Source organism: Cantharellus anzutake (genome assembly GCF_015039405.1).
Source record: "Cantharellus anzutake strain C23 chromosome Unknown EI90scaffold_31, whole genome shotgun sequence".
Classification (NCBI taxonomy): Eukaryota; Fungi; Basidiomycota; class Agaricomycetes; order Cantharellales; family Hydnaceae; genus Cantharellus; species Cantharellus anzutake.
This window is the reverse complement of record NW_024066981.1, coordinates 748001-775391: the sequence shown is the minus strand read 5'-3', so window position 1 is coordinate 775391 and position 27391 is coordinate 748001. Positions and strand designations below refer to the sequence as shown.

Below are 27391 nucleotides of genomic sequence, written 5' to 3'. Positions count from 1 at the left end.
CGTGAAGGGAGAATCTGGAGTTCACTCAGTCACCCTCACGTCACGCCCTTCTATGGTTGGGCGTTGGAGGTGTCTGACTATGACGTGCGAGCGTGCTTCGTCTCCCAGTTTTGCTCTCGGAGGGACTTGCCTCAATATTTGCGCACAGAACCTGGTGCCTCGAAAAGTCGATTGGTATGTCTAGATATCTATGTTGGATTATCGTCAGTGATAGAGATTGTACTACAGATCCACGAAATTGCCACAGGACTCATGTACCTTCATGAGAAGGGTGTTGTTCACGGGGACATCAAGCCGGTAAGCACTTGTCACACTCCCTTCTTGTTTCCGCGTCACTGAATGGTGGGTGAAGACCAATGTTCTAGTCACATATGAGGGCAGCGCCATGCTTTGTGATTTCGGGCTCTCGATGGCCCTGGAGGATACTTCAACTCACCCTCAAGGCAGCAGCCGGAACACAACACCGGAATTCTCTGCCCCTGAATTGATTCTGTTTGATAGTCGTGATCCCCCGCCTCGTAGCAAGAGCACTGACGTCTGGGCCTTCGGTTGTACAGCGATGCAAGTAAGCTATAATCCATTACCATGTTACTCCACCCAGGACTGAATGATTCCCAGATACTTCGTCAACGCAGGCCCTACGATCGCAAAAATCTCCTGCTTATCGCTAGGGCAATGGAAGCAGGGATTCTGCCTTTTGAGGACTTCGGACCCCATCCGCTGGAGTTGGTCCTTCAACATTGCATTCTCTTTGCACCCCAAGGTCGTCTCAAAATTTCCGATGCAGTCTCACGAATTACTCGTTTGAGGACAACAAAAGCATGGTTGTGTGCTCGAGCAGTTGTGAGATTTATGATGCTCTATGCTGCGGTCACTCAGCGGGCACTCGTCGAGGCGTGATATATCGCGGTCATCGATAAACTAGCTTACGAGATAATAATTAAGCTGTATACTGCATGCCCCCATTCGCTCGTGATAAGTATCCAGCCCATAGCGCTTCATCCCTTGCCTCCCACACGGTGATGACACAGCATCCACTTACATGAGATCAGTAGGGTTTGGCCGAATTCGATTGTTCCATTGGTGTTGTCGCCACAGCGCCTACGTAAAATGCATAGTATTAGTAACATAGCCGCTCGCACGGTGCCGCTGACCAGCCACCCATTCAGTTGTGACTGGTGACTGGGTGCAAATGCTGTGCCAGGTACAAGGACACGAGCGCCTTCGTTCAGCGTTATTTAACTCTTCGCTTCTCTTCTCGACACTTCAAAACGCAGCAGATCCACGGTAGCAGCCAACAGATAGGCTCTTTCTAGTTTCAATCCTCAAGACCACCATGGCGTCAAGGTTGGCTGACGAACTGGATGGCTTAACTGACATGGACTGCACTCGGTCAATAAATACCGAAAGAAGGGCCCTGATAGGCGCTGGTTCATGTAGTGAGGTCTACTCTGCACCACGCTGTGATGTTCAGCAGGAGCTCGCCGGAACTGAAGAGGTTCGCTTTCCTGTGAATTGCAAAGGAGCCACCTCGTTCATACAGTGTTACAGGGTTCGATCTGTCTGAAGGTGCTGAGACTATATAACGAAGACGATGAGGCGATCGTTAAAGCCGCTCGGGAGGTGATTTTTCTCGACTCTGCGAAAACGGACTCAGGGACTGACAACATTACTCAGCGCCTCCGTACAACGATGAGAAATTGGCACAAGCTAAACCACCCCAATGTCAATCCTTTCTATGGATGGGCTATGGACAAGATATCGTTCGGGGACAACCTTTGTCTTGTCTCAGGTTTCTGCGCGAGATACAGCGTTTCGCGGTACCTCCGCTCGGAACCCCACCCCGACAGGTGGAAGATAGTAAGCCAATTCCACAAGGCATTACCTACCATTCTCACATGTGGCTTCGTTCAGATTATTGAAATTGCCGCTGGTTTATGCTATTTACATCAAAATTCCATAATTCATGGGGATCTCAAGCCAGTACGCATTGCATCGTTTTGCTCCACTCCTTGAACTGAACCATACGATATCTGTAGAACAATGTATTAGTCGATGCCGATGGGAAGGCTCGGCTTTGTGATTTTGGATTATCTATTGCTCTCAGTGACAAACTTACTCGTCCCGACGAACCAAGTCGATTCTACACTCCAGCATATTTGGCACCAGAGATGCTGGAGGATGATAATGACTCCGAGAATGGGTGCCGTCCACCAACAATTCAAAGTGATGTATGGTCATTTGGTTGCACCGCCATGCAAGTGAGTCCGCTTCCTTGACAATGCTTGGCCCACACAGGAAGTTATCACATTTTTGGTAGGTTCTTCGCGATAGGCCTCCTTATGCCTCTCTCCAGGTATTCCGTATACCGATCGCCATCATGTCTGGACAGCTCCCCTTCGGTGATTTCGCGAACGACTCGGTGGAATTGGTACTGAAAGCTTGTTTTGAGCCGAACCCCGGAGACAGGATTCTCATGAGCGAAGTGGTCAAACGATTACAGCCTCCTAAAGAGCCCGAACCTGCTGCTTCCCCACAAGCCTCCGATTCATCCATGGCGAATAACCAAAGTTATCTTAGGTGGCTTTTGGGTCGGATTTGGTATCGTTGACTGGTTGCCGTCATTCTAGTTTTTATGCATGAAGCTCCCTCCGTCTGCCGTGATATCAAGCTCATACGTGTTATGCCGGTATTTAAAAGTAAATGAATGGCGTATGGACCTCCCACGACATGGGAAGTCCACCACGTCACGTCCTTTCTCATGGCTGCCCAACCAACTCAACACACAACACTGGGTAGAAAGACTCAAGCTGTGAGCGCCACCTAGCACCATTGTTGCCATATACAGTAACTGTCATCCCGCACTCGGAGACGTAAGCGCGTTCGGTGATGTTCCACCTTCTGGGGTCCTCCTTTTGGGTGAGGTTTGGACTGTCGCTAGGCGCCTTAGTTCAACCCTCACGCAAATTGAAACCTGGAATGACCACGATTCTTGCGAGCCGTGAGAAACTTTGAAATTCAGGTGTGGATCCCCTCTTCCCTGAGTTAGCTTTAAGGGGTGTCTTGGGGATGTTCTATCCCTCGTTGTTCAATAATCTGCGAAATCGTTCCCAGAACCAATAATAATATATACGATGAAATTGCAAAACCCAGCTGCTTGATCGGGATACATGAATGTCCTATGCCATTGTTGTGTATGTCCCAGTATCTGCTCGCGAATTGATCAAGGCCACTCATTTCCAGTAGAAGTATCTACAGCGCATTACAGTGGGGGGTTATGCGTTTCCATGTTGAGGTGGCTGCTCCGTCGAGCCAGACTGAATAGAACGCAGAGCGTTACTCTGCAAATGCGAATCTCCTATCAGCTGCCAGAGCTAGTGCTAGATTCAAAGCCTCCCCAGTGCATCAATCATACACCGACCTCCCCCCAAATTGCTCCAACACGGTATGAGCCCGCGGGCGGCCTTGCCCTCGGATGCAGATGGCCAATTTCCTCGGCTCCCTAGCATACACCTCGTGTAAGTGAATCAATGTGTGACTCGCAACAGTCCAGGCGGTTTCGGCGAGGCTGTAGTGCTTCGAAAAAACAGCATGCATCACTCAATAGCTCGAGCGCTCTGTTGTTGGGCTGGATGTGATAATCACCTGCAGAGCTGCGTCATATCGTCATCGGAAGAGGGCACTATTTAAAGCGGGAGATTTGTCACTCCATACTCCAACTCTTGACATGGATCAGGATCAGCTTGAAGGGATAGCTCACTCACTTCGAAACGAACCTAAGATCTCCGGACACTTCATTCCCAACCATTTTATTGACTTCTCTTCAAGACGCCAGATCGGCAGTGGAGGCTATTCCTCCGTATACACTGTCAAACATGGAATCCCCAGAGATATCGAGGTACTCAATTTACATTGGCGCGTCTTTTCGCTCATCTGTTACTGCTGTATTCTAGGACACTATCTGCATGAAAATGTTATGGATACCTGGGCATAAGGAAGGAGGGCTAGATGTGGAGTTGTTCCGCAGAGTATGGCTCCTCGGACCGTAACTCAGTGAAATATACGCTGACATCCCCTACTGACAAAAAGCGTGTCATCCGAGAGTGCGGGATCTGGTCATCGTTGAACCATCCAAATATTACGCCGTTTTACGGCTGGGTTTTGGATGTCGGATGCGAATTACACGCCTATATCCTGTTGCAATTCGCCGAAAACCGCTGCGTTAATCACTATATCAAGAACACTCCAGGGGCGGATCGAAGAAAAATAGTAAGTACTAGAGACGTTATCAATGTAGAGTAATAAATGACGTCGTGAACCTGGAGGTCTACGAAGCTGCCAAGGGACTAAGTTACCTTCACACACAAGACATTGTGCATGGAGACATTAAGCCGGTGCGTCTCTAGGGCGTCATTTGCATTTATATGATAATTGACGCTATGAAACAGACGAATATCCTTATCAATGCGAGTGGTGTCGCCACGCTTTGTGATTTTGGACTTTCAAGGAAGATTGGCGACCCGGCAACGGATCCCCAAGGCAGTAGTTATAATTCTACAGCTCAGTACTCCGCGCCTGAGTTGGTCATAGGAGAGGGATTAGAAATAACGCGCACCAAAGCAAGTGATATCTGGGCTCTGGGTTGTACCGGGATGGAGGTACGCATATTCATCCGTAAGGGGTCTGTTCGTTCTTATTGTTCCCTCCAGATACTCCGTGGATATCCACCCTACAGCGCCCAGCGTGTTGCTAACGCCATGTCCAGGAGGATAGGTCCTTTCAAAGAATTCCTCCCGGAAAGCCCTGAGTGGGCCTTCAGGGGTTGCCTTCAGTTTGAGCCTGAGGCCCGAACAAACGCGCAAAACGTGATTCGCTTGCTAGCACCAACGCGCAGGCCACGCCATTGAGCCGATATATGCATTTTTTCTTTGACTGTTCTTTTGAGCCATGAATCTAGAAAAAATAGTATCTTAACGACCTTTGGGACTGTAAGACGTTTGCATCTCGCGTAAATCCCTCGTACTTTTGAGGATGATCGACCAGGCTAATGATTTGCTGCGAGTCATGGATTTTCCTCCCTGGGGAGGGATATTGCATGGACTAGAAATCCCAGGAGCTGATTGGCCACAGCCAAGTGGGAAATGAGCGCTCGTACTGGAGCGATTTCAAGTGCTGGTAGCTACTAGAAGTTGAGTTCATATGAATTGATGAACTACGCACGATGCTGCAATGAAATGAGTGGGGAAGTGACTTAATGAAACGAGTTTTCCGTGACGGCATTTCTAGGCTGCGAGAGTGTGTATTAATTATTTTCGCCTTCCCTAAGATAGGGGGACTGCAGGACGACGACCCATGAGAGCCTAGTTTGAGAATTTGAAAGACATCCTGAACCTGACTGGCTGCCTCCAATCCGACGGGATGCATGCCCGACGGCGTTGGTTCACGGGGACGTGCGTACTCTTTCGCCTGAATATATGCTAAGGTCCCCCCCCCAAGCACACAACGAGCCGTATCGAATCTAACGTTATGCTTTAATTCTTTCAGCCCCCAGTTTGCCTCAAGATCATCACAGCATATATATCCTTTGGTGACAGTCCGGAGCACAGCTCACTCATCTTCAGGAGACGTTGTGTCTCCTGGGACCCCGCAACCAGAACGCTGAGCGCTTAGCTGGCTATGCTGAATTGAATAAAGGACATGTGTTATCATTCTGTTACCTTGCTTGCAAGGTCTCTTGCATGTCCACAATTCGTGGGAATTCTGCAAATATATTGGTGGGAATTCTGCAAATATATTGGTGGGAATTCTGCAAATGTATTGACCGCTTTTTTGCACGTGTCCTTTCCTCCGACGGATCTTTCTGGCTCATTTGTCCCGCAAACTCCGTAGCGCAAATTTAGGCCCCAAAGGTGCTGTGCACAAGATCCTCTGTAACCTAGGGTCACCATGACAATATGACATATAATTCGGACCACTTTCACTATCGTACCGGTAAGGCAGGCCACCTGGCCCCTCTGCAAACAATCGATTGTTATCTTTGAGCGCTTGTAGCTAAAACTGTTACAACTATGTTAACTCAGACTTCAGACACCCAGTCGGCTCCTGTAAGTACGAGTTTGGCTCACTGCGCATTCCTCTTCACTCATTATTCCAATCTCAGTTTGAAACTCACGCGCATCTCTGCAGACGCGATTGTATGCTCTAGAAACCTTTCTTACGTGCAATCCACACGTGTGCGACTCTCAGACACGCGCCTGTGCTGATTAAGCCGTTCTCACTCGAAATTCACACGCCCGCGCGCACCTAGAAACATGCGCTTGCACCTACTCCGCTTTCTTCTCTGTGTTCACGGCTCCCCAGGCTCAGACCCACGACTTTTGGGCCTTCCACACACATCTTCCACATCCCCCACCTGCTTTTTTGGCAACACACGCGATATTTGCGCCTGCGCACGCTGAGAAACTTGTGCCAGCACATCCTAGTCCAGCCCCACACGATATTCACGCGCTGACGGCACTCTACCTGTGTATTTGCCCTCTGACACACTCTCTCGCGCACGGCTGTGGAAACTCGCCATGTACTGGCTTGATGGTAGGGATCTCCCCCCGGATGATTCTGCCTTGGGGCGGTGAGGAATACTGGGAGACACCTGAACGCGATAAGGTGATAGAGAAGGCTCACAATGCAATAGGAGTCCTTGCTGACAATCTCAAGGCTGCTGTTGTTTTGGGTGATCGCACGCGATGGTGGATTTCTGCATGTGAATATATCGATGCTGTCATTGGGATCGTGCGTCGCGAGGCTTTGTGGAGTTATAGGGACAAGGGTGTCGGGTATAACACATGTAAGGATGTGTTTGAGTGGCTGGATGCCATTTATGCTGAGTGGACTTCTATTCCTATTGTTACAAAAATGGGGCCGGAAGCGCCCATTTTCGTCCGTTCTGGCGCAGGAATAGGAAAGGGGGTTGGACATAGGGGTTTACAGGTGGTTTCACAGATGGTTTAACATGTTGTTGAACAGGTAGTGTGGCAGCGGGTTTTTGTTGATTAATGATTGGATAAACTTAATTACTATACAAATCATGTGACACAGAACCCATAAGAGTCTAAAATGGGAAATTCCCATTTCCATAACACCTATGGTCCGCTTGTATGAGCTCGCATGCAAGCGCTATCTGAAGTCCCTTCCAACGGATCTCATTGTCCCTCTAGCCTTTGCCACATTTCGCCCATCCCTTTCCCCTCTTCCCCTTGATCTTGTGGCCAACGATGAGCCAGAATCGGATAAGAAAAACAAAGTTTGGAAAAGTACTTAGTGGGCTCTTGCCACCACATGTTATGGAAATGGGAATTTCCCATTTTAGACTCTTATGGGTTCTGTATCACATGATTTGTAGAGTAATTGAGTTTATCCAATCAATAATCAACAAAAACCCGCTGCCACACTACCTGTTCAACTACATGTCAAACCATCTGTGAAACAACCTGTAAACCCTTATGTCCAACCCCCTTCCCTATTCCTGTGCCAGAACAGATGAAAATGGGCGCTTCCGGCCCCATTTTTGTAACACCACAGGTGGCATCCACCAATCATACGCCAGTGTAAAGTGGGCACGAGACAACATGACACCAGTTGGTTTGATGGGGTATAAGAAGTGCAAAGTACATTCGTTTAATCAGATAAAGCTAGGGGAATGAAGAGCATTGGCAAAGCTAACTGGTGGCAGGTAATGGTGAATGTAGCGTGCTCATGGCAGACAAAGAGAAAAGGGAAAAGAACACCTGTGTGCAGAAAGATATTACCAGTTTGATGGAAGGATCGATGATGTTGGCAGAAAACATTCCTGTTCCGCTAACTTCACATGCAAAAGCCTTATCATAAGCAAGGTCAGGGCTGCACAGCAGCCATTTCTAGTTCAGGAAGAGCAGCCGATTGCATACAAAGTATTACGATATTCTTGGCGCTCTGCAAGAATCCACAAAACGCTAAATTAGTCTTTCAGTCTATCTGCCCACACGGCATTCTCCGCGCCTCCAGATAGTTACTGCATACCTCGTGTACATGAATCATTGCCTTTTCATGATCCGGGCGATAACAATGAGGCTGCGAGGTTTCAATAGCGCTGTGTGCCTCACTGACAAGGCATGACGGTATTGCATGGGCGCTCGCTCGCAGCTTGAGAAGCCGAGCTCCCTATTTGGACTAGGGACTTCATCATGGCCCCATTTGTTCTACTACAAAGTGGAAGCTCTCCAGCGCTTGAACTTTCACATTCCCAGGACTCTTGACATGAACAGAGTAGATTTTGAAAAGTTGGCTGGCTCATTTCGTGACCAGCTCGGAACACTGCACCGCGATATTACCCCCTATATTGTATTCGGATCCAAAAAGCTGATTGGAGTTGGCGATTATGCTACCGTGTACACAGTTCAGCACAATATTCCCGATATTCCGGGCTTGACGCCTAATGTGCGCTTCACTTGCCCGCTTTTTCCCTTCAACTCCTACCTGATCGTACTACACGGTGCCTCATTTCAGGACGTGGTCTGCTTGAAAGTGCTGAAACAACCCCGAGACGAAGGTGGTGGTCTTGATGAACCATCGTTTGCCAGGGTGAGTCCAGACTAATTCGACAAGGTTGCTCACTGACAACTTCCACCGGAAAAAAGCGTTTTAAGAGAGAAACTAGCATCTGGACAACCTTGGACCATCCGAACATTACACCGTTTTATGGCTGGGCTCTGGAGGTCGACTTCGAGCTGCATCCGTGCATCGTATCACAATATTGCCCCAACCTCAGCGCATCCAGTTACCTCAGCGAGAATCCAAATGCCAACCGTACGAAGATCGTAAGTATGGGGATCTTGCTAACATGAAGAAATAATGTCTTGTACTTGAAGGTCTATGAAGCCGCCGAAGGATTAAGTTACCTGCACAGCAGAGAAGTCATACATGGGGATATCAAGCCTGTGCGTTTTCGCCATCCGTCATGTATTTTCGGACTTGAACGACGCGAAGCAGAGGAACGTCCTTATCAATGCGCATCATGTCGCAATGTTGTGTGATTTTGGGCTTGCGATGGCTCTCAGCGATCAAGCGACAATCCCTCAAGGGTCTAGCCGCTATTCGACAATCGATTATACCGCACCTGAGCTGTGCGTAGCAACGGAACCAGGGTTGCGTACTAGAGAAAGCGACGTTTGGTCCCTGGGTTGTACTGGGATGGAGGTATGTGTCATCTCCGAGAGAAGCCTGCTCTTTCTCACCACCCTCCAGATACTCAGCGGAAATAAGCCTTATCGTACCATCCCTCCTTTCCATATTGTCGGAGCCATCTTGAACAAACAGATTCCTTTTGAGGGTTTCCGCGAGGAGCATCCGGAGTGGGTCTTCAAAGATTGTCTCCAACCCGAGAGTGAAGATCGTGTCAGCGCACAGGCGGTAGCTGACTGGTTGAAGCCGTTCCTCGAAGAGATAGCTGTGCGGTGAGGTGACTATCATAATCTATGTTTCAGCCCATCGTTTGGAATGGATGCGTATCATTAATGTGATGATGCTTTCGATTTCGGCACGCTGCCTGCCAATGAGACACCAGTTGTAATTCGTTTTAGAGCGACTTTTTATACCAAACAGAAGGAACACACGAAAGCAAAGGAGGACGACAGGTTTGTCGTCCACTGCAGACCAGGTACGTCCAGAATGTCCTTTTCGAAGGCAATGGTGACCAATGCCAACGAACCTCTATCAGTCACTTCGCTTCCTGGAGTTCAACAAGACAAGCCTCCGAGTTCCAGCTCACAACGGAGGGATTTCTTGCGTTGTATGTGGGAACCAGATTTCTATCGTCGAAGTTTAGAATCCTGTGCATGTGGAACGTGCGGCATCAGCATAACAACACAGCTCCGAAGCTCAAACCAGACCCCTTCTCACGAGAAAGCGATGGGGTTCACAACCACTGCCCTGAAAATGAATGGCACGAAAACATCGTACCCCAACGTACGTAACATGTATATATAGCCGCTAAATTGTTGTAGACACAGCGTATGCATTGGCAGACGGCCAAGTGCCTATGGTTAGACAAGAGAATATGCCTTTAATACTACGCCGCAGTGCATTCGAGGGCGCTAAAATGTGTGATTAGAACATGAGGCAGATTGGAAGTATGCACGGAAGAGTCTAGTGAATTGCGAGGGACTGTAAAAGCTATGGGCCTAAACCTCGCATCAACCGCGCGGCAAACGGATTTGGCGCTTCCTAATTCTACTTATGGTAGATGATCAACTTTTGGAATTGGAGAAAATTGAGGCTGAGAATCAGCTGAGGGGTGACGGAATTCATCTTACCGGGCGAGCGCCTGCAAACTTCCCCCTGCTGAAAGCGCACTGGGTGCATGCTGGCCTGCTGGCTTGCAATTTGATTCATAGGATTCCTTTCACCCCCATCACCAGTCGCCAGCCCACAGTCTGAGCTGTTCAACCTACATTACTACATCCCATCCTCCTTAGAATACGGATGGCGTCCCACGGCGAGCCCCACAATCGCAAGGACGCCTTAGATCCAATTAGTCAAAGTGAATGGGAGAAAGACCCCTTCAACCTTAACAGTTGCCTCAAACTCCAGGACATACGGTTAGAAGGGGTCGGCTCGCGGGCCCGAGTATTCTCTGTCACGCATCACCATCATGATTCACCAGGCGATGTCTTAAAAAATGCCAAGGTGCTACCTTACCCCTAACTACCAGGCATGAACCTAATGTTGCCTCCCATAGCCAAGAGTCTGCCTCAAAATTATCACAGCGTCCTTTGGTGATACCGCAGAACACAACCTGGAGGTGTTGAGAAAGGTGCGAACTTTCGGGGTACTATACGTTGGGCGCTAAAAGTCTCTCCCACCCACTTCACAATACATTTAGAACGTGCTAGGTGTTATCAAGGTTTGGAGAAATCTGGAACACCCAAACATCAACCCCATTTATGGATGGACTCTCGACCCTACTTCAAACGATTCGCATTTCTGCTTTGTCTCCCAGTTTTGCCCCAATTACAATGTATCCAGATATCTCCGCAAGCACCCCGACGCAGACCGCGAAAAAATAGTAAGGTTGCAAATGATAAGGGTGGATGCGGAGATTGGCGCTGAGATTTTAATCAGGTCTGTGAAGTAGCTAAAGGCTTGCGATACCTTCACGACGAGGCCAACATAGTTCATGGGGATGTGAAGCCTGTGAGTATGCAACGCATTTTCACTTATATCTTTGACAGTCATCATCATTTGATCTCACTAAGAACAACGTTCTCATAAGCGATGAAGGCATAGCTATGTTGAGTGATTTCGGACAGGCAGAAATCCTGGATCGTGCCCCCCAAAATTTGCAGGATGCTGGGCGGTTTCTTACAATCGAATACTGGCCCCCTGAAGTATTTTCCACTGAAGATGCAGATTATCCCCTCCAACGCTCCAAATCGGGCGACGTGTGGGCTTTCGGGTGCACTCTCCTGGAGGTAAGTTATCCCGAGTTCTTCCTCCAAAAAATGGCCAACCCTGTGTTATAGATCCTGTTTGGGAAAGCTCCTTACTACGGGGTTCACCGGCATTTAATTATCGTTGCGCTACTGAAGGGGAAACCACCTTTCCAGGAAATCGACACAACAACAATTTTTGGGGATGTTGCCCAGCGTTGCCTACCTTTTGACGCTGACGAACGTGTTTCCATAGCAGAAGTCGTTGCTAGGCTAGGACCATCAGAGGGATCCGTTCCACTATCCACAACCATTAAACAAGCCCCGGTGTCTTGGGCTGATTGGGCTTGGACAATCCCCGCCGCGATCAGGTACGCAATAATCATCTCCTTATGATAGGTCGAGCTGAACGGGCCTCTGGCAGTGGATGGTTTCGCCGCTGAGAGAAATATTCTTGTGATTCTTGACCATACGTTTCGCACTGCTCTGAGCTCTCTTCACCATGTTAATGTATGAATGCCTTATAAGTGTTTGTTGTAGCAGGGCTGCTTGAACTGGATCTGAGCAAATCAGTGTTCATAGATTCTCACTTCTGGCTAGGGTGACACAGACGAATTAGCCAGATGTCTTGCATCCAAATTGATCAGGCTATCTGCTGACGAGAGCACTACGAGCTACGAATCACTTGTGATAGACTCATGAAGCTCAGAAGTCCTCTCTGACCCTTTGAAAAATGCGAGATCTCAAGTTGATGGTCAGCTCATCACGTTGCTTTGGATGGGTGGAAGTTAATCAAGCTCATACTCATATGCTTTGGAACGTTTGGCATACAGTAGCAATGGAGAGCAATGTGCAGTATCGCGAAGAGATGGAGTGTCATCTCATGAGAACTACAGCAGTGCCACCTTGATATCATCTAGCAGCCACTCGATCCGCAGTACTGCCAGCTGCACCCCAGGGAGGTGAGCTGCTCCAGGAGGTTGTGGAGCAGGTGTCTTGCGTAAGACAGACATGTGACTTCGAGACCACGTGGCCGCGAATTTAAGGTGTGAATTCGCATCCGTTCAAGGAAAATTTATGCAAACCTGGGGTTGTTGGTCTTCGCCGGTGGTCGCTGCGTGGTCCCGCGTTGCTCTGGGTGGTGGACCCTCTCTCAACAGCGTACCCAATATAGATATCCAACCTCTTCAGCGGTATCCTTGTACTGATAGCTGTTAGTGATGCCTTCCGGAGAACACCCTTCCTCACTCATCGTGTCCCAGCTGTACTTCGGTCACCTGCAGAGTTCTCTTTTCCTAGAATGAAGATGATATCTTCGAACCCGTTGTGCTTGGCACGCAATGCAGCGATTCCGGTCTTCAGCACTACAGTTGGGCTTTATTGTATGCTTTCGGAGACGAGTCGCTCCCCATGTCCTTCTACGATTCCCTTTAAATCAAGGCGGACCCCCATGCAATTGCTGTTGCCACAGTCATGGGGTAGCCATTCTTTGATAATAGTGACGTAACGACAGGTTTGGGAAAGTGTTGCCTGACCTCTGACGCCAGTAAGCGATATCTGCAGCCGCAACTCGCCTAGGTCATATAAATATGCAATAACCGGGTTGCCTCTAATCCCCTCGAGGTTCATGGTTACGGAATAGAGTACTTTTGGGCCGTCCTAGGTCTGTGCTTTGTTGTCTGCTTGTCAAATGGTGCTTTGGGTGGTCGACCTCTTGGAAGAAGAAACAGTCGATAGGTACGTGTTGTCTTGACAATCTCGGGATTGCTTTCCTAGTTCGGTCCTCAAACTTCCTCGAATTGGGCGTTGACAATTCGTTGGGTCGCTTCTGTTGGGACTCTGGAATGCTTCCCCTGAGACGCCTGCCCCACAGTGGGGACGATGAGGCGTAGCAAGCAAGGCATCAAGAACCAAAAATAATATAGTGAAGGAAGTAAAGGGATTTCCAAGGCCCCGGCGGTGCCAGTACCTCGGTATCTTCAAGCCACTAGTCACTGAGAAATATCGACTGAACGTCACAAATCGGGCCAAAGTATAGCGTATCGGCACTCTCAAGTATGACGTGGATGCTTGGTTGTTGAATCCTAAAGCGAGCTATCTAAGGCTTGTATCAAGGCGCGATGGACCGAGATGGTGCACAAGTCCCCATCCGCGCCAGAAACCCCAGAATAAATCCACAACCTGATGAACCAACTTCAAGTGTTGTGCTGACGTTTTACATGACGGTTCTCATGGCGACAGAGCAGCCATACATGTGCCTGCAACCTACACGACATAATCATCGGCACGGACATCATGTATCGTGTTCGCGGTAGTTGAATGCTTGATATTGAACGCTAAGACAATAACGATTACCAGCCCACCTTATCAATCAGTTGCGAGCTTCACATAAATCTTTGCTTTCCTCAGGCGCCATCCCCCTCCACCTCTACCTAACCAAAGGGTCAACACTTCAATGACACCCATCCATTGATCTCCAGGGGGCTCCGTCAAGGCCTGAAATTTCCTGGCATCCAATGTCTGTATGGTACATCGTCACACAACCAGTGCCAAATCGCTATTCCTGTTACCGATACAGCTCATATATTTGTGCCCCTCCGGTTCGGGGAGCTGGCTTGGGTCAGCGATGGGGCTGGATTCCTTGGCATGTAATGCTACACAGCTGTGTGGCTTGGAGCCTGAAGGTGTGTGCTCGATGTCCTCCGAACTGCAGTGTCGCGACATGGGACATAATACCTTTCTTGACTGCAGCTTCGCGGAGATGCTGTTAATATTGTTGTGCGACAAGTTGGACGGGTTCTTCGCGCGAATATCCGATCAACATAAAAGGTTCGTCTGCTAGGTGATAAAGCGAGATCCACTTCACGTTATTTGCTATTTTCCCAGAACCACTAACATATCAATACTGGGGTCCTCAATCCCACATCGCTCTTTCACTGATTCATAGAACTGTGTCCAAGTCGTCGTTCACCATCGTTCACTTAGAAAATAAGGGCGCTTGTCGCTGCCGCGTCCTTTGGGGCCATTAATATTGGGTGGTTCTGAAACATTACTAAGTGTCTCGTTCCCACTCACGCAAACGATCAGTGGGAGCGGTTGGTAGGGCATGGGCCCGTCTTTCCCGACGAGTGCACCCCAACGAGGAGCAATGGTGCCGTGCGTTGCTGTACCCCTTGTCACCCGTGTGGTGTGGCGTCGTCTACATCCATGGTGGGACGACCGCTTCCAACTGCAATGCACTGACCGGGCTATACAGTGTTTTAATTATCTCTGTGTGAGAAAACTAACATCAGTCTTTAGCCTCTAGATCAAGCTGAGGCCCACCACGAAACACCTCTATATCGTCCACTCGCATCCCCGTAATGTGAGTCCATCTCTGGGCCACGTCGGGGCAAATCGCCTGAAGCTGCGATAGGTTCACTTAGCCTTGGTGAGGTGATGGTCCCATAAATCTAGAGGGTGTTGACTCTGAATTCGCTTGCAAGCTGACGCCTCGTGTACATGAATCGATATACGTCTTATGAGTATCAGGCAATCAGGCAATAACAATGAGGCCGAGTTTCGTTGGCAAGCCGTGTCGGACTAGACGGCATGATAACGCATTGATCGACATGGCGACTCACATTTTGAGAAGCTTCGAGCTGGGATAACTTCTATGAAACTTCCTCACAGTTGAACTGTACAGCCGTTTCGGGGAGAGGTACACTTCTTTATGACCACCATTCAGTTTCTTATAAGGCGTGGACACCCGCCACTTTACAATTGATCCTTGTCATGAGCCGAGAGCGCCTCGCAAAGATGCTTGATTCATCTCACCAGCAGCCCGAACTTAACGTACTACCCTGCCGCGATGTTACCCAGTATATATCATGTTCTGGTCTAAAGAACAGATCGGCGTTGGGGACTATGCTTTCGTTTACATACTCCCGATGTTCCCGGGCCAAGGCTTGAAGTGCGCTACCCGCGACTGCTTTACTTCTCCCATGTCTGGATCCCATGGTACCCTATTCCAGGCTTGAAAGTATTGAAGCTGCCTGCACAAAAGGGTGGAAACATTGACCACGAGTTGTTTGCTAGGGTGTGTCTGCACTGATTCGGCGGAACTGATCACTTACATATTGTATCGGAAAGAATTAAACGTTCCAGGAGAGAGGCATGTATTTGGACAAAGTTAGCCCATAAGAATATCACACCATTCTATGGCTGCGCCCTAGAGGCTGAAGATGGCCAAGCGCATTTGGATCTTGTGTCTTACTATTGCTCCAACCTCAGCGTCCCCTCTTACCTCGAAAAGAATCCAAACGCCAATCGAACGAAAATCGTAAGCAGGGCATCGCTGCTAACGAACGGATGATGTTTTGTGTTTGAAGGTCTACGGAATCGCCGAAGTATTAAATTATCTTCACAGCGAAGATGTTATACATGGGGGATATTAACCTGGTGCGTTTCAGCCGCCCGCCGCGGACGTGAAAATCGCAGATTGAACATCATGCAATAGAAAAATATCCTTATAAATACACATTGCATCGCAATGCTGTGTGATTTCGGGCTTGCTATGGCTCTTGGCGACGAAACGACAGTCCCTCAAGGTTCTAGCCGCTATTCGATAATCAATTGCACTGCGCCTGAGCTGCTCGTTCTTACAGAACCAGCACCACTACACACCAGAGAAAGCGACATTTGGTCTCTGGGTTGTACTGGGATGGAGGTAAGTGGTACTTCCGAGGAAAACCTGTGCTTTCTGATCGCCCCTAAAATACCTAGCGGACACCGGCTCTATCATATTATTCCTCCTATTCTGTAAACGCCGTATTAAGCAACGAAGTCCCCTTCAAGGAGTTTCGTATGGGAGGCCCAGAATGAGTCCTCAAAGATCGTCTTCAACCCAAGAATGCTGTGCAGGCTGTGGCTGATGGATTAAGACCATTCCTCAGAGGGTCAGCTGAACAATGTGCTTCTCAGTTTCCAATCTAATCGTCCCTTGATGAACAAGCACCTGCTCAGTTTCAACGTACAGCCTCTAGCATTCGCAGACGGTAACCAAGTGTATGGGTGCCTACACCTCATGGCATGAGCCGCGCGGCACACTAGTACTGTTACTAAGCAAGCAGTCGCTTAGCGGCCCGAAAGCATACCAGCTTCTGGCACACGGTCAGCCAGGTTACGGGAGATCCCCTTTGACGGGGAGGGATGAGGCTAAACAGGGGGAAAAGCCGGCAAAGTTGATTGACCCAGCGTGCCGACGCGCAATTATTGCCATTTGCAAAATTCGAGGCAAACTCCGAAATTCAAAATTCCGCAAAATCTTTCACGTCACTGCTCACTCAAAACTCGACCGATTTTGGCGATTTGACATGCATTGGAAAGCGTCCAAGTAGTGCATGAAGCAGGTGCAAACCAAATTGTAAAAAAATATATATATATTTTTTTTGGTGTTTTCCGTGCTGGGAGGTCTTGAAAGTCTGAATAAGCCCTGCAACAGGTTACACAAAGAGCGTATGACTTCCTAGAAAGACAAAGGGAACAGCGTAAACGTAATATAATTCGGACAACTCCTAATATCATAGTCACGAGAGCAAAGTCACCGTTGTTGAACAAACCCGCTAGACCATGGACCATCCTCTGAGTGGCACTGTCCCCTGTGTGCCTACAAGTGCGACTACTGCTTTGGTGACTTCAGGTGTCCAGAGGATCACTGAGGAACGTGGCAATATTGTTGCAAGGATGTTGGCACTCCATGTCCATCCTGAACAGATTGCATTGGTAGCTGGTGTGAGCTTACGGACAGTGTATCGTGTACGTGAAAACTGCCAGGCAAATGGTGGCGCATTCAGAATTTCACGTGGGCCATCCAAAGCTGGTCGGCCACGCCTCATAGAAGAGAATGATATCAATGTAAGTATTTTTCCAATCACTATATTCCTGGCCTCTCTAAGTGCATAGGTTAGTACTTGTTAGGTCTTTTGGAATTCCGCAAAGATTTCTACCTTGAAGAACTCCAAGCTCACCTGCGTGAGTTCCGGGATCTTGATGTATCCCTTTCCACCATTTGGCGTGCATTACAGAATGCTGGATTGACATGGAAAAAGGTGGCTATTTTACCCATTTCCCCTTGTATTTATTAACCATGATTTTGTGACAGATGACGAAGGTGGCAATTGAGCGCAGCGAAGTCAAACGGGCCAATTTTCTACTCGAAATTGGACAATATAAGCCGGAGCAGCTGGTTTTTATTGACGAGAGTTCATTCGATAAGCGTACTACATATCGTGATTATGGCTGGTCTCTCCATGGGGAGCGCGCGACAAAGCGCTGCCACTTCATTCAGGGTCGAAGGTATGAATAATTCTCATCTTTTGTGGAAAATAATCTCATACAAAGGCTCAGATACTCCGTCTTACCAGCTTTATGCCTCGATGGCATTATTTGGCTGAAGATTGTGGAAGGCTCATTCACTGCCGAGCTATTCACCGATTTCATCAACGGGCTACTGGCGCAAATGAACGATTTTCCTGGGCCAAATTCAGTTGTCGTGATGGACAATTGCCGTATTCACAAAGGGGAACACATCAAGTCAATGATCGAATCAAGGTATATACATGTCTACTTCTATTTCAACAAGTAACGCTAACAAGTCTTTATTAGTGGCAAAAAAGTTGTCTATCTTTCACCTTACAGCCCTGATTTCAGCCCAATCGAACCGTCCTTTGGTTGGCTGAAAGGTTTGACTCAACGCAATGAGGTGCTTCGTGAAGATATGTGCATCACTGATAATGATGATGCCAAAATCGCGACAATCACCCGTTTGCATGAATATATCTTTCGTATCACACCTGAACTTGCACATTCATGGTTCCGTAAATGTAATTACATTTTGTAGAATGTTCAATGTAGTTGTGGTCCTCCAGGCAGTGAGAAATGAAACGCAAGAGTGGGGCCAGGAGTTGTCGGCCACGTTTGTCATGCCAAGGAAATCTTCCATATCGTGGAGATGACCCATCTTGGCGACCTTCGTGAGTGGATTCCCCGACTCACTGCTCAGACCCCAGCCACTAAGCTGGAAGGATAGAAACGGGTACAATAGCATAGACTTGGCCGGTAAATGTACGGATATTACATGCAAATGATGAAGGGGATAAGGTGTAAAGTGCAAGTCCAGAAGAGAAATGTTGAAGATAAACGAAATTAGGAACCGAAGCCCTATCAGTCAACGTTAGAATGGAAGTGCTGCACAGGTCATCACGAAACATACAGTGGGGAGTGAGGGTAACCCTGTTCTGTTAGTGTACAGAGGGGTCACGCCTGCGCCAAGACTGGAGCCAAACTCGCCACCTTGTGTGATCCGTAGAATCCCACCAGGAGCAATTATCGGCATCTCAACTTCCGCTTGTTCCTTCTGGGTTTCCTTCTTGGTCCGCTCCTTGACCTCTCTTTTGAGCTGAGTGATCTGTGAATGCAGCGTTAAGTTTGATGGACAATCTGGGAGAAACGACCGTATCCGACCTTCTCGTTTAGAGTACGTTCGGATTGAATCTTATAGGGCATATAGAAGTCGTTGAGGCCATGTTGCCAAGATAGGTCCATAACGATGTCAAGAGGTAACAAATTGAAGCAGACGTAAAGCATAGCGGCAAAGCACACCTTGTTCCCGATATCGACAATAGATCCTCAGCGACCTCGGTTGAGCCCGACACAGCTGCGGTGATAATGGCGTCTTTGAAAAGTTTGTCCTGCTTCGACGATGTAATCGATATATCCCATTGCTTGTTTTTCTATAAGCGTGTCATATTAGCGGAAGTACTGGCCATGACCAGCATAACTCCATCACCTTATAGAGATGTGCCGCCAGTCTTCTGAACTCGAGTAGTTCGTGCTGCTCTAGCCTCTTAGCAAGGGCGATGGAATCATAACGGTCAGAGCTGTCTATCGAATCACAGAGAGTGTCATAATCTTCCTCTTCTATCAGCACGTTGTTGTAGGCTTCATTGACGGCTTCAATGTTCAGCTTTATGGCAAAACCTTTTATTAGGGATCGTCTGTGTGTCACGGTATGACGACTCACGTGTTGAATGGAGATAAGGTAAGGCTTGATGAGGAGAAGATTGTCATTCTCTTAGGTGCTGAACATGCAGACAACACGGGAATGGTCAATTCAAGGGATCAGAATGCCGAGGAGGTCATGGGTTGCTCTCCGAGATAAAAGGAGAGAGCCGGGAAACCTCGTCAGTAGAGAGACTGAATGGGACAAGTACATTGACTAACGCGGTAGTAACTAGAGAAGTTCGTGGTCAGTATCATGACTATGATTGCACATTGCAAAGAAACACGTACATTTCGATGTTTGCAACCTTGACGATGACCTCGTTGAACTGGTTATGTTCCCAAGCATCCGCTGCACGCTCCATTGACAAACAAGCGTTGTCCTACGGTAGACGATTATAGTTGCAGTAGAGGTTGTGGGGTAGAGGGTTTCCACTCACGAATTCATCATATTTGACGTCGAAAACACAAGCTCAGGCCACAAAAGGGCTTTCTCCACAGCTTTGATCGCCTTTGAAATGCCAGATGCAATTAGAATCCATAATTGATGCTCACCTTGGGGATGTTGATCCGAGAGGCAAAGAGCTTGAGGTACTCCATCACTGGCCAAGGCTATGAGTAAATCGTTCATCCCGGCGAGTCTCTGCACCTACATCTCTCTGGGCGATATTTAGAATATAGGATGGCTGGCTCTGTGAAAATACCCATCTATCCAAAACATCAGCATTATGTTCGTAGAGCTTCATGACAGCAGACAATTCCTCCTGATATGGTGGGCAGATGAGCAACGAGGCCTCTGGGGAGTTAATCGAGAATACGTACGGCGTGCACGATGATGTTCAGACCACAGATTTGTGGCTATCAATGTGTAGTTTGTATAAAATCTCTACAGCAAAGCTTTTTGGCATGGCAAACAGGATATATGTACCGACGTGACTCACTCTGTGTTACCGGCCTTGCGAGCACTCTCAACTGCCACCTGATACTCGCCGAGATATATGAGTGTTGTCGCCAAATGAGCCCAGTTCGAAATGCTGCTGAACAATAATTTCGCAGCTTGGTAAAGCTCACCGTTGAAGCATTTCTCTCCAACATCCAAAATGTCGGCCACATTCGTCATGCCAAGGAAATCTTCCATGTTGTGGAGACGATCTGTCTTGGCATAAGCATACGCCAACTCGGTGTCGAGCTTCGGTTCACAAAGAGTTTTGCGTGCCATTTGGAGATAGCGGACGAGGTCGTCTTGCTTGCCAGCACGATTAGCGATCTCAATAACCTCAAGGAAGTTGGAGGGATCGCCAGCCTTGATGTACGAGTCTGGCAGACGCATGGATAAGCACAAATCGCATTCTGGGGACGATTTCTACTTACCAATCGAATCCTTGATGCGCAATCCATTGAGCTGAGCCTTGGCAAGCCGGGCCCAGACAGTCAACCTTGTTGGCATAATTTACCCCCTGCTCAGAACGCTTCTTTGTATAAACCATTGTCAGTCACAATACAGGCGATATCCAAGTGGTCGTAGTTGGTGAGTTTGTGGATGTAGCCATCCACCTTAGCCCTATGGGAGCGGATGGCACTGAGGAGTAAAAGATTTTGGAGGTTGTTGTTTTCGCTGAGAGGTGAGGATTCAATGACAATCTTCTCCAACATCTCGATCAGTTCGATGGAAAGATCGGTGGCCATGAACGCCTCGACAGTCGCTGACACATCATCCAGGTCAGTGGCCTCAGGGATGGCAACAGCAGTAACCCCGATTCAAGAGTGTGTTAAGTACTTATCAATGGATGACCAGATGGGACAGACCTGGTCAAGGAGCTGATGGCGATGGCCATTGCTAGGGACGAGTACGTGAGCCCGAAGTTTGAGATGACAACGCTTCACCAAGTAGCGAGCTTGGCGTTTGAACATGGAGTTAGCATTTGTGATGCCATCGCAAAAGCCCTTCACATGGGCAATGTATGCAAGGTATGGATTGCGGGCCTCGCAATATTTACCAACAACCAAAGGCGGATATAATTGGGATTTTTGGTGAGTGTGCACGAAGGTGGCTAAAGGGTCTGGCACGCACATTATTTGGTTCCTCAACCCAAGGCTGAATGGGTTTGAGGTGATTACGTTTCTCAGCGAGCTTATTGATGGGGAAAATTCCAACAATGGAGGTGAGAAGACTTTTGATAGTCGCTTCGTCGCAGTCAACGTCCAGGAGGCCGCCTACAACCTGAGGTGTGCGGGCAGTGTTGACGTGTTGAACATAAACTTGACCGATCCATTTTGATAAACAGACAATGATAAGCGGGAGTTGATTGGAAAGTTTCGATTCCTTGAGGAAATTCTGGATTGTAGTAATTGCTCTCGTGGCAAATTCGTTCGACCTCGCAGATCTGGCCAGTCCAAGTAACGGCCTGGATATGCGAAGCATCTTGTTCATACAAGCAAATGATTGATCAATGGTGAGTCGACTAAACCCACTAGATCATACAGAAAGGGAACTGACGTACATCCGGACTGAGAATCTTAGCGTGGACGATGATGCCCTTGATATCGGCCAGATCTTCATAATGTTCGAGAGCCTGCGGAATAATGAAAAACAGTCCAACTTGGAGAACCACATGCACGCTGCAACAGGCCTGGCTTGTAACACGTGATCGGTCAAACATTGAGAATAGCGTCCGCCACCTGGAGAGCATGGACTGAATGAAAAAATGCAAGGTATTTACATGAAAGGTATATATTCGCATGGGAAAAGGGGAACTGAGGGTGTGAAGCGGTTGTGAAATCAAGTACTAGATGAGAACCGACCTATCGCCAGACAGATAAGCATCTTGAGTGTGTTGTACTTCATCCTTCGCACGCCTTATGATGCGTACACAGGTTGCAAAGGGAGGCTTAGGCTCAAGGAGTTCACTAAGTACTTTGGGGCTGAGATAATCGGTATCAGTCAAATCGTAGATGGTGCGAAAGCCGTGTGATGCAAACTGCTCTTTGTACTTCATCGCGAGGTGAGATTTTGGCGGCAGTTCTTCTTCATCGAGCACTTCAAGGAGTTTTTCAATTGACATGTAGCGTAAATTTGGCGCTATAAACAGAACCAACAGTGAGCAACACATGAGATCATCCTAAAATGCGAACTGACGGATTGGAATTGCACCGGGATTTACACCTGCATCGTGACTTGCATATGCCTGAGGCACGGCGGTATTGAACGGCGCAAATCCTGTGGGATATGGCCACATGGCACCTGGAATTGGTGGTGGTGGATAACCAGATGTCGCACCAGGTGTTTGTTTAGGGCCAGAAGACTTGCTGGGTTTGGGAGGACGGGTATCGTTCTCACTTGAAAGTTTGAGCGAGTCAGGAGGAACCGAGAGGGTTGCACAGTGCAATTCCTATGTAGTCATAAGTTTTACATAGCAAGCAAACCAATATCAGACTTACGATGGAAATTGCCCACAAAGTGAGCTCTGCAATAGTCAAGTGCCGATGAGTCCCATCAGGCCGGACAAAACAGGATTCCCCTCCATGTTGATTACAATTGCCGTATTTGTTTGTGAGTTGCCGCATATATGTTGCCGATGTGGACTCAACCAAGTCTGGACCGACACTATTATTGAGCTTAGCACAAGAAGTTTTTGAGGCGGTTTTTGGTTTCGCGATGGTCTTACAAATTTGTTAGCATTAGCGTTGCATGAGATTCTTGAACATCTATCTACTCTCACACCTTTTTCTCAGCCTTATTTCGCCTGTCCTTAATCAACACTTTCAACGCCTTCGGAGGCTTCATCTTGGACGCCTTTTTCTGGAGGACCACCCGTTTCTCGCGTTCCGAGACTATTTCTTGTTGCATTTCGGAATACTCGTCCAGTGTCTCGAGGCTGTGTGCCTTCTCTCCCGCTCTTGCAGTGCTGAGCCTATAGCCCAAGCGTAGCCGGGTCTCATGGCAGCCCATTGTCTCGGCAATCTGATCCTGGAATGTCCACCATGACATAGATATGGGTAGTCGAAGAAGTTTGACGACATCGTCAGTCTCAACTTCGAAGTCTATAATGTAGTCTATAGGAGTAGGTAAACATGAATGACACCAGTCTCAGCGGGGTGAGGAATGAGAATTGGCACTCACCTTCAACTGCCTCCTCTTGGACTAGCGCCGGAGCATCGTCTGCGCCCAGCGCACCAGTGATCTCAGATTCATCACTAGATAGATCTTCAAGTTCACTCATCATCGCATAGTCGGAGTCAGGAATGACTGCGGAAACTTTCGCTGCAACTTGCAGCTTTTTGTTCTCGTGCTTGACATTTATAACTTCTTTTGGGTTAACTGCGCCCAAAGTGGCAGGACCGCTGGGTGCCTTAGGCATTTCTTGAATTATTCGCGCATTTGCGACCGCAAATGTGTACTCTGGAATGCCAATCTGCTCTGTTTGGTCAGCCTCAATTGCTTTGGCTTTAGTGCGCGGCTTTCTGGTCTTCCTCACGACGGGAGGGTCAGCGGCAGAGGCGAGAATAGGAGAAATGGGGGCGAGAATGGGGGAAACAAGGGCAGGAACCGAGGAAACAACCTGGGGCTCACTTGGTTCCTCAACCACCAGGCCCACAGGAAGGGGGTTGACGATCTCAGGCGGTGGCATTTCTTTTCGACGCCTACCGCGTTGTTTCTGATTCACCATGGGCTTAGCCACAGTCACTACTGCGTGAGTGGCGGTGGGATCAGATTCGCTCGGTGGTGGCACATCCACTGCCCGTCGCATTCCTCTTGTTGTGACCATGTGGACATGTAGATGGGAGTAAGAAGAGAGGCGGAACTGTACAGTTGTGAGAATCCGAACTCAGATGATTTACCAATTTGTCACGCATTTTGGTGGCTGTACTTCAGACTCATCCCCAGTGCCAATGTCATGTCCATTGCCTCCATAATCTAATATTAATGTTGTGATGTTCAGAAAGTGCTAAATAAAGGACATGTGCGCACAACATTGCACTCAAATCACGATACTATTCCACTGTTCATGTGCAAATCGGCAAGAAAAAAAATCTTCTCATATTGCTGCGCCATCCGAACAATCATGAAGCGCTACTTGGACGCTTTCCAATGCATGTCAAATCGCCAAAATCGGTCGAGTTTTGAGTGAGCAGTGACGTGAAAGATTTTGCGGAATTTTGAATCTCGAATTTTGCAAATGGCAATAATTAGCACTGAGCCGCAGTTGCATAAGGTCAACAATAGGGAGATGAACAGCGCTGCCTACTGCCCGAACCGCAGTGGGATAATGTTCAATGCGCAGGCGACGAGAACTGAACTTGACTGCGACTGGAATAAAAGGAGTGACTGCATGCAGAATGGATGATGATGATGATGATAAATCTATCTTAATACCCCGCGGCCTCGTGATGACGTGGCAGTGCGGCTATCCCGTCCTAACACCGGAGCGTACATGGGGGGAATATCTATACATGGTGGTATTCTGGGTGGTGTATTTGGGTGTCAATGATCCTCGGGTTCTGTGATGTCCATAGGTATTGTCGTGGTGATAAAAAATAAAAATAAGAAATGGAAAAAATGAAGAGGTTCCGTCTGTCCCCTGCAAGTCCTGTTCTGCTTCGTCTATCCTGTGAGTCGGTCAGGCGATGGCGGTCCTCGCGGTGTGTTTGTTGTCGTTGGTTTGTCGCCTGTCTTGGACTTTTTGATGAAATTGGCAAGCCTTTCTATGCCTTTCATCTTGCCCATGAGGATGTGGAATTTCGTCTGGTTTCCGCGTCCTAGTAGGTATCTGTGTCTGCTTGTCCGGGGGCACTCCGTCAGAATGTGGACCCTCGTTTGTGTTGATTTACCGCATTGACATGCTCTATTCTCCGTTGTGATTCCTGTTGGAGTGCAGCGCGCGTTCCGGAGGTTTCTGACCAGGTGACTTTCACCTGACCTGTAAATGAATACTTTTCCCTTTTCTATTATCGCGGAATTATCCGCTACCGACTATACGGACATACCCGCTCTTTCTATTCATTTCCTTTTTCCTCAGTTCTCCACGCTATTCAGCTTGAGACTGAGTTAAACTACGCTAGTATTTTCACAATTCTGAATCGGTGGTAGTACTCGCCGATGTGAGCATGTCCTGTTCGGAACTGGATTACGTGGCTGAAGGGTTTTCTGTCGAGTTTTCTGAACCATTTGGTGGGTCTGAGCTTCGGTGCGAGTTGGTTCGCTGCGTAGAAGCCCGATCTCAGGGGGTTCGGTGTGTTCGTCCATCGGTGAGTCCATGTTTCGGCCATCTCTCTCCTGCGCAGGCTCTCTATGTATGAGAGTGATTTAAAATTGGGTCGGGCTGGTCTAAGTCATGCACCTTCTTTTGCTAGCTGGTCAGCTCTCTCGTTCCCCGGAATTCCAAGATGGCCTGGGCACCAGTGCAATGCGATTTTCGTCTCCTCAGAGTCTGTTAGGACTTTGCATATGGTACTCCTGAAGTCCCTGGCTAGTTCCTGGGCCTTGCGAGGTTTACCCTGAAAGACGCGTTTTAGTGCGCTAGTATTATCTGCGTATATGACAATGCGGGTGGGTTTTGTGGTGACGTTACCATCATCTAGGGTGCATCTGATTCCATCTGCGGCTGTTTTCAGGCCCATCATCTCTGCGTCATAGGCTTCAACGTGTTCGCCCATTGCTCCTTTCTCTTCGAAGACAACTTTGCCGTGTGAGTATCCTACTGCGCCAAAGCGTCACGACCCGGCGTTCCCCAGGGCCAGACGACCTCCTCCCTGACCCTCTCCCACGCCCGAACACTCCCCGCACACTCCGCTCGCCGCCCGTCGCCGTCTATCCACTTCCCGCCACCTCTCCACAACCCCTCCCTTGATTGTCGTTGAATGACCTAGCGGCGCAGAGCGCTGCGACCTGTTGTTCCATGTTTCGCCGCACCTTGTTACCTCGCGGCAAAGGTCACGCTTGACCTTCGCTGTCTTGAACACGTGCTCTTTGTTTGTTTTCCTCTTTCCTTTCTCCGCCCGCAATCTCCGCGAGATCTGGCGACTTATTCCCCATTCAGTTCCCTAGCGCTTATATACAGCTTGTAACTAATGCTTGTACTGTAGTTCGAAATCAACTAGAATTCACCCCCTAAGCTTACCTCTGTCCCCCATGAGACCTCTGACTTTCTGAAGTATCGGGACCGCGTCGAGAACGAGGCGCAGCGCTCCTCCTCGAGTCGTTGAAGCCGAAATCCCGGCTCACTCGCCTAAGTAGCCTCAGCCTCGAGATCGGTGGGGTTTATTCCTCGCTAAAGCTCGGTCGTGTGTAGGACGCCTATCCCACTAGCGGGCAACGCTCAGTCGCCTATGGCTACCATTGGCGAGGATTCGCACGGTTCTGACACAAAGCCAGTTTTGATTCTGCCATCATCTTTGTATCGGGATCCGTCTGAGTAGACGAGGAGTGTGTTTGGGTCATCTTCACACTCCGCGATGAAGTTCATGTGGTCGTCAGCCCATTCCTGTTTGAATGAGTTTCCAGGGTCGTCTGGCGGGGTGAAGAGTTGGATTCGGTCGGTGATGTCATGTGCAGATGTGTCCCATGGGCTTTCAAGGAGTGGCCTTATTCTTTCCGTGCCCGGGATTATGTGTTGCACGATGCGGGTGATGCAGGTTGAGAAGCGCTTTCGTGGGTCGGACTTGTATTTCTTCTGCGGGTCGAAGACTGGGAGAGGTGGGGGGGAAGTTGGAGTGGTGAGTCTTCTTTGGTGTGGGTAGAGTCTATTGATCAGCGGGTGGTCGTTGGGGATGTGGGCGAGTCTAATTGCCTCCATTTCCATTCTGTAATCTAGATAAATGTCGATGGGGGGAATGGAGGCCTCTATTTCCATTGCGGTGATGCTGGTCGTGCAGAAAGCGCCTGTTAGCAT

At 48.6% G+C, this 27391-nt stretch overlaps 8 protein-coding genes across 8 annotated transcripts; 6 read left to right on the top strand and 2 right to left on the bottom strand.

Moving 5' to 3' along the window:
• On the top strand, positions 1–607 carry EI90DRAFT_2923978 (kinase-like domain-containing protein; the record flags this gene model as incomplete). The annotated part of the gene is made up of 3 exons (XM_039054839.1): positions 1–174; positions 229–297; positions 353–607. Coding segments are annotated over 3 exons (498 nt in total), but the record flags the coding sequence as incomplete, so codon positions are not given.
• A 1085-nt stretch (positions 608–1692) lies between these two features.
• EI90DRAFT_2923913 (kinase-like domain-containing protein) lies at positions 1693–2279 on the top strand (the record flags this gene model as incomplete). The annotated part of the gene is made up of 3 exons (XM_039054828.1): positions 1693–1860; positions 1915–1983; positions 2040–2279. 3 exons carry the CDS (start codon positions 1693–1695, stop codon positions 2277–2279), a joined length of 477 nt encoding a protein of 158 aa, XP_038915002.1.
• A 1674-nt stretch (positions 2280–3953) lies between these two features.
• On the top strand, positions 3954–4945 carry EI90DRAFT_3063082 (kinase-like domain-containing protein). The gene is made up of 5 exons (XM_039060697.1): positions 3954–4028; positions 4090–4269; positions 4326–4394; positions 4449–4658; positions 4710–4945. Exons 1-5 carry the CDS (start codon positions 3966–3968, stop codon positions 4905–4907), a joined length of 720 nt encoding a protein of 239 aa, XP_038915001.1. The 5' UTR covers positions 3954–3965; the 3' UTR covers positions 4908–4945.
• A 3730-nt stretch (positions 4946–8675) lies between these two features.
• On the top strand, positions 8676–9234 carry EI90DRAFT_2889553 (kinase-like domain-containing protein; the record flags this gene model as incomplete). Its single annotated transcript, XM_039053982.1, has 3 exons — positions 8676–8852; positions 8904–8972; positions 9025–9234. Coding segments are annotated over 3 exons (456 nt in total), but the record flags the coding sequence as incomplete, so codon positions are not given.
• A 978-nt stretch (positions 9235–10212) lies between these two features.
• EI90DRAFT_2973841 (kinase-like domain-containing protein) lies at positions 10213–11555 on the top strand (the record flags this gene model as incomplete). The annotated part of the gene is made up of 5 exons (XM_039055792.1): positions 10213–10719; positions 10772–10846; positions 10916–11098; positions 11155–11226; positions 11289–11555. Exons 1-5 carry the CDS (start codon positions 10516–10518, stop codon positions 11553–11555), a joined length of 801 nt encoding a protein of 266 aa, XP_038914999.1. The 5' UTR covers positions 10213–10515.
• Positions 11556–16017: 4462 nt separating this feature from the next.
• EI90DRAFT_3125335 (uncharacterized protein) lies at positions 16018–16325 on the top strand (the record flags this gene model as incomplete). The annotated part of the gene is made up of 2 exons (XM_039063819.1): positions 16018–16170; positions 16227–16325. The coding sequence occupies 2 exons, from the start codon at positions 16018–16020 to the stop codon at positions 16323–16325; spliced, it is 252 nt and encodes an 83-aa protein (XP_038914998.1).
• A 2500-nt stretch (positions 16326–18825) lies between these two features.
• On the bottom strand, positions 18826–19464 carry EI90DRAFT_3211123 (uncharacterized protein; the record flags this gene model as incomplete). Its single annotated transcript, XM_039066448.1, has 3 exons — positions 18826–18909; positions 18966–19234; positions 19291–19464. Coding segments are annotated over 2 exons (435 nt in total), but the record flags the coding sequence as incomplete, so codon positions are not given.
• Positions 19465–25104: 5640 nt separating this feature from the next.
• On the bottom strand, positions 25105–25769 carry EI90DRAFT_3211115 (uncharacterized protein; the record flags this gene model as incomplete). The annotated part of the gene is made up of 2 exons (XM_039066447.1): positions 25105–25350; positions 25572–25769. The coding sequence occupies 2 exons, from the start codon at positions 25767–25769 to the stop codon at positions 25105–25107; spliced, it is 444 nt and encodes a 147-aa protein (XP_038914996.1).
• Positions 25770–27391: the final 1622 nt, after the last annotated feature.

Coding starts and splice junctions, on each gene's coding strand:
- EI90DRAFT_3063082 (XM_039060697.1), top strand. CDS start 3,966: ATGAAAATGTTATGGATACCTGGGCATAAGGAAGGAGGGCTAGATGTG. Junction 4,395..4,448: donor TGCATGGAGACATTAAGCCG/GTGCGTCTCTAG, acceptor GCTATGAAACAG/ACGAATATCCTTATCAATGC. Junction 4,659..4,709: donor TGGGTTGTACCGGGATGGAG/GTACGCATATTC, acceptor TGTTCCCTCCAG/ATACTCCGTGGATATCCACC.